The 6670-nt window shown below is 40.7% G+C and overlaps 1 protein-coding gene across 1 annotated transcript; it reads left to right on the top strand.

Moving 5' to 3' along the window:
- Positions 1 to 608: 608 nt before the first annotated feature.
- LOC115117742 (uncharacterized) lies at positions 609 to 6344 on the top strand. Its single transcript, XM_029646234.2, has 8 exons — positions 609 to 707; positions 920 to 983; positions 1221 to 1313; positions 2160 to 2210; positions 5207 to 5227; positions 5346 to 5618; positions 5804 to 5902; positions 6000 to 6344. The coding sequence occupies exons 1-8, from the start codon at positions 684 to 686 to the stop codon at positions 6056 to 6058; spliced, it is 684 nt and encodes a 227-aa protein (XP_029502094.1). The 5' UTR covers positions 609 to 683; the 3' UTR covers positions 6059 to 6344.
- Positions 6345 to 6670: the final 326 nt, after the last annotated feature.

Here is a 6670-nt window from a genome sequence, read left to right on the forward strand (position 1 = left end):
ACACACAATTTGCATGGTTCAACTATAAAGTCAGCAATTAATTCTGATAAGAGGTGCATTGACATCAGTCTTCATGAGTTATAGTGTGTGCATGTGCAAATATGTGTTGGGAGGCAGACATGATGCCAAAATATGAAATATTATAGCCATGTCCAGGTTTGACCGCTGGCATTTTGTTCTAACCAACTCAGTGGCCTTAGGGTGGACACTCTAACCACAAGGTTGGGAGTTCAATCCCCTGCTGAATCATACCAAAGGGTGTAAAAATGGAACCCGATGTGTCTCTGCTTGGCACTCCACATCAAGGAGCTAGATTGAAGGTAAGGCCATGCGATAGACTAGAGTCCTGTCTAGCGGGTCCATCAAACTGCCTCATGCTACAGAAACTAAAGATCTGCTCCTCGGGCAAGGAGACTTACTAAATGTGTTCTGAATCATGTAAAACAGTCCAATAGCACCACCGACAGTCTTATCACTCCTTTTCATGAACATCAAATTCCAGGTGCCAAGCAGGGCACAAACATGTTCCGGTATTATCTGTATATTGCTTGTGTTACTGTCTGGTAGCCGTGGGCTGTGGCTGGTGAGGTGATTTGCATTCATATCAGTGTTTATATCAGCCACAGTGTACAATAACTTTCTGTAGAGATGCTCACTCACTCCTCGTCCAGGGAACTCCGTGCATGACCAGAGATCCAGCACAAGAGGTAAAATATTTTATTCAATGTAATGATGTAGGCTAATGTATTTAATGATCCTATCAACAGGTTTTAAAGTTTTTAGAACATTTCTAGGTTTTTGACATTGAGAATGTCCTGAATTAAATATTGTTAGTGGGTTTAATTTACATTTGAACCCATTTCTATTTTGATTAACTATTTGAATGAATAGAAACTGAATGACATCTCATCTTTGTCAGATGGTACCAATGAAGGCGAGGACAGGGACAGGCTTGTATTCACTTGCTTGCCTTCTCATGATCAGTAAGGAACAATCCCATTTCCCTTTTAAAGAAAATCCAGTTTGATATTACCTCGTGAATATTCTGGATTTATGTTAGTTACTGTTGAAGCCTTCACTTTTCCCCCTTCTCTGTCTCCTGTGACCCAAATCCTCTATATACGCACACACATACCTCTCTCTTTCCCTTTATCCCTGCTGTCATTCTTCCCTCCCTTTCCCTCTCTCCGCCTCAACCTTCTCAATATATTTCTCCGTAGGTAGTGTCTGTTCTACCTGTGTTCCCTTGATGTGTCTAAAGTGCAACTTAACACACTCACCTGGAATATCTGCTGCGGGATTACCAGACAATGGTAACCATTCCACTTTATTACTCCATCCTAGGGTTGCAAAGGGAGGGCATATTACTGGTAACTTTAAGTTTACCATTAAACTGACAGAATTGTACAGACTTTTCTTGGAGGAGGGCCTTTTGGGGTACTTCAGATTATCACACGTTTCTGTCATTATTTCTGACCCTCTGTGTGGCCTGATTTTCCATGTGATATAAGATAATCAAATAAGATACTTTTAAAATAAGAAATAGAATGACGAAACTGTAAAACCGTATCCTAAATATAAACCATCAACTTAGTGAATACCATTGGTGTTTGAAAAAGGGTTTCAGCATGAATATCATTTTTTAATGTATTTTTCTATGTCAATATGTCTTTGGAGTAAATGTGTATGTGCTAAATTGGTGGTAGTTGTGAAAAGTCAATAGGTCGAAGAGTTAATGAAAAAAGCATCTTATCAACAATGCATTATTTTCATTTAATTAGGCTTTTGTCTTGAACCATATGCTCTATCCACTAGAAACTCATGGACAATATGGACACAGATATAAAAATAAATCATATATATATATATATATATATATATATATAAATAAACTTTTTTTAAACGTATTCAAGTATAAATTACATACATTTGAATAGATTGCCATAGATTACATGTTAATGACCTAAATTACTGAATGTTCCGGTAACTGTTAAATTACCGGTAGCTTGCAAACCTACTCCTTCCCCTGACCTTCAGACTTTTACATTAGACCATTACAGTATTCTAGCTTGTTGTATTTCTGTGTTAACTTGATCTTTCTTGAAACTCAGACAAAATCTATATTCAAAGCTTTCTTCCTCTCCATCCAACTCCCTCAGCCATCTGTGACACCATGTGCTCAGACACTACCCAATGCTTCAATGCTACTGGTCAGTATTCATTTCATATATGCCCTACTGTCAATGGATAGTTGAGTTATCAATTTTTATATGGCGGTTGTTTGAAATGTTAGTGGAATATGAGTGATTGTGTCATGGCATCAACTACACATATCATACACACGTAGTGGCTTGCAAAAGTATTCACCACCCTTGGCATTTTTCCTATTTTGTTGCCTTACAACCTGGAATTAAAATAAAACAAGAAATAAAAGACAATACTTACCAAAGTCCCAAAGACAATACTTTGTAGAGCCACCTTTTGCAGCAATTACAGCTTCAAGTCTCTTGGGGTATGTCTCTATAAGCTTGGCACATCTAACCACTGGGATTTTTGCCCATTCTTCAAGGCTAAATTGCTCCAGCTCCTTCAAGTTGGATGGGCTCCCCTGCTGTACAGCAATCTTTAAGTCATACCACAGATTCTCAATTGGATTGATGTCTGGGCTTTGACTAGGCCATTCTATGACATTTAAATGTTTCCCCTTAAACCACTCAAGTGTTGCTTTAGCAGCATGCTTAGGGGCATTGTCCTGCTGGAAGGTGAACCTCCCCCCCAGTCTCAAATCTCGAAGACTGAAACAGGTTTCCCTCAAGCATTTCCCTGTATTTAGCACCATCCATAATTTCTTCAATTCTGACCAATTTCCCAGTCCCTGCCACTGAAAAACATACCCATAGCATGATGCTGCCACCACCATGCTTCATTGTGGGGATGGTGTTCTCAGCGTGATGAGGTGTTGGGTTTGCGCCAGACATAGCGCTTTCCTTGATGGCCAAAAAGCTCAATTTTAGTCTCATATGACCAGAGTACCTTCTTCCATATGTTTGCCACTGCAACAGCTGTTGTCAGCTGGTAAACTTGCTCTGGCCATCTACTCCGATTTCAGAGCACTGGTAAAGTAGTCTGGCTAGCTACATTTTCAAATGTTACATTTCTAATTTTGACAATCGTTTTCATTTGAAGTTAAAGTGTACTGTAAGCTAGCTAGCTAACGTTAGCTGGCTGGCTTGCTAGCTAACGTTACGTGTATGATCTTATTATTCGTATCACAGAGCCATTTGCTTTGCTAGTTGGTGGTGGTTGGTTAGCTACCTGCAGATTCATGCAGGGTAGTAACGTCATGAGTTGGGATTATGGTTCGTTGTTTAGCTAGCTAGATGTCTTAAAGACTCAACTATGCAAGTAACCATTTTGGGTGTGTTCGTAAATTCAATCTGGCCATCTTCTCCGATTTCAGAGAACTCTTGTCTGTGTGTGCCTTAGCGCAGAATAACTAATGAATTTATGAACGCTCAACGCACGTTAAATATGGCCTGTGTCAGTAACTGTCAGCAAAAAAGCATAATTAAATTGTTGCCAGCAGCACAGTCACCAACGCTCTGGATAACCAGCTCTGCTAGGACGAGTAAAATGGTCAGAGTGGGGTGTTCTCTCATTTGTGTCTGGAAGTAGATAGCCAATGTTAGCTTGAGTGCTCGGCTGCCGCTGTGAGGTCAGAACACTCGGATCAACCCACTCATCTGCCAGAGAGTCCAGTGCAGTGTACACTCTGAGAGCAAAACGCTCTGAATTTATGAATGGACAATCTGACAGCACAGTTGCAGTCACCAATGCTCTGGATAACATAAAAACAGCCTAACCAGCTTTGCTAGGGTGAGTAATGGTCAGTGAGCTGTTCACTCTTTTGTGTCTGGAAGTAGCTAGCAAGTTAACCAGTTAGCTTGGGTGATTGACTACTGCTGTTAGTACAGAACGCTCGGATCATCCCTTAAAGAGATAGGTGGGGCTAAAGCGGGTGTGAACGATGCTGTACGGGTGTAGACAAAGAAGAACCCTCCACTAGGTACTAAAACATTAAAAGGCCACTTTCTCAAGTGAGGTTACAAGTTTATCAACTTTCAAAGCAGAATAACTTTCCCACTGTTCGTCAAATACAGCGTATGATCTACCATTTTGTAGCGCCGTGTCTCTGCTTTTTACAAGGCTTGTAATTTAAACAATTTTATTTGTATTTACAGATGGCATACACATTATTAAGGTGCATGAAAGTTCATGTTCGAGAAGGCATTTTTGTGCTTGTGATCGATAACTTTGAAAGATAGAACATAAGCACTAACCTAGTAGATAGATCAGCAGATGTTCCCAGGTCCTGTTTTGAGAGAGCCGTCTTGAACAACTATACTGTATGCACTGTCAATAGAAAAAGCAGAGCCATGTCTTTGCGATCGCAACAATCTCCTCAAACCAACTCTCAGCAATTTGACGCGCGAGTCCGGATTTGCAGATGTAGAAATGCACATGCCCAAAGAAGAGCTTGAGGTTGAGGGAGAGTGTGTGAGAGAGACATCTACACGAGCTCAGCCATCCACACAAATGCAAGCACGTGCTGTAAGAATTATACAACATGACGTCACAATCAGAAAGATTGGGAACTATTTCACACTGAGAATATTTTTACCTGGCATCGACAACTACTATACCCTGTTGAAAGGTACTTAAATCTTTTGTCTTGTCCATTCACCCTCTGAATGGCACTCACACCCAATCTGTCTCAAGGCTTAAAAATCCTTCTTTAACCTGTCTCCTCCCCTTCATCTACACCAGGGGTGGGCAACTCCTGTCCACGAGGGCTTGATTGGTGTCACATTTTTTCTCCATCAGTAGCAAACACAGCTGATGAATTAAATTGCATTCTAAACTGAAGATCAGTTTGATTAGGTGATTATGGGAGTCAGGTGTGTTAGCTGGGGCTGCCCACGCCTGATCTACACTGATTGAAGTGGATTTAAAATGTGACATCAATAAGGCATCATTGCTTTCACCTTGTCAGTCTGTCATGTAAATGTTTTGTACACGCAGTGTATACATGGCGCTCTCTGACATTATGTCTCTGAGATAACATTGAGGAGGAGATGAAGATGATATATTGTACACCAGAGGCAGGGACTCTAATATTATCTTTTTCCTTATTTGCCTCTTTCAGTTCCACAGTACTGCTCAAAAGGTAATGTGTGTGTGTGTGTGTGTGTGTGTGTGTGTGACAACCTAAAAGAATCACAACTCTTGACCCTAATTATGACAAGACTTTTTAACCATTTCTTAACCTGTCTTTAACCCAACAGATTTTAAAGTGTTACTGAACACCAGTTCTGGGTTCAAAGTGCAGGAGGGTGATAACCTGGACATTGAGTGTTCCCATAACCTGCCGGTGGAACCAAAAAGCCCACTGGTGTTTGTCTGGCTGATGAATGGCGTCCACCTGAAGGGCGAGAACAGTAGCCTGCTCACCGTGAAGAAGGTTGGTATAGATACCTCTGGCAAGGAGAAATATGCCTGCACCATCCAGAGTCCCTGTGGCAACTTCACCTCAGAACCAAAGGAGATTGAAGTTGAAGGTAGACATATTCGCCAATCATATTTGAGACTTGAATATTTACAATGTTTACATTTATGATTGGATTTGGATCTGTCAAGATATTGCTTTGTCTTACTACTCTGCAAATTAGCCAATTCCTGGGGACGTCTGTCCCTCTGTGCTGTCCCCATGTCTGACCCTCTGTGCTGTCTCCATGTGTGTCAGACGTGACGATGTTGGTCATAGTGATCTGTGGTGTGTCTGCTGTGGTGCTGATCCTGGCCATGGGTATAGGCATGAAGATCATGCTGAAGATGGAATTTGGTGAGTGATCCCAACAAGAGAAACCACAAATAAAACAGTAAATGTGTAACTTTGCATGTGATGTAAACTCTCTCTCTCGCTCTCTTTTTCTCTATAGCGAAGACAAAGAACAGGAGGCAGCAGAATGCTCAGAACCTACAGAGAACTACAACATAGTAGTGTTTCATTTTCTGCAAATTCCACCAAATGTCCTACATGAGAAAATGGCAAAAATTTGACATGATTACACTGTAAATGGATAAATATGTAGCTAACAATTTTATTGTTGTATTTGCAATTTAATCAACACAATTTTATCTCAAAGTCAGTGTTGTTAACATGGAAGAGCCACAGATATGTTGATCCTCTGGCAGTGCCACACAGCAAGTTTGGAGATTTGTCCCAATAAACAATATGCCAAATTCATGATATTTATTAATAAACATTTGTGTGTGTTTGTATTTATACGCTGCTCAAAAAAATAAAGGAACACTTAAACAACACAATGTAACTCCAAGTCAATCACACTTCTGTGAAATCAAACTGTCAACTTAGGAAGCAACACTGATTGACAAATTTCACATGCTGTTGTGCAAATGGAATAGACAACAGGTGGAAATTATAGGCAATTAGCAAGACACCCCCAATAAAGGAGTGGTTCTGCAGGTGGTGACCACAGACCACTTCTCAGTTCCTATGCTTCCTGGCTGATGTTTTGGTCACTTCTGAATGCTGGCGGTGCTTTCACTCTAGTGGTAGCATGAGACGGAGTCTACAACCCACACAAGC

Source organism: Oncorhynchus nerka, linkage group LG5, assembly GCF_034236695.1.
Source record: "Oncorhynchus nerka isolate Pitt River linkage group LG5, Oner_Uvic_2.0, whole genome shotgun sequence".
Classification (NCBI taxonomy): domain Eukaryota; kingdom Metazoa; phylum Chordata; class Actinopteri; order Salmoniformes; family Salmonidae; genus Oncorhynchus; species Oncorhynchus nerka.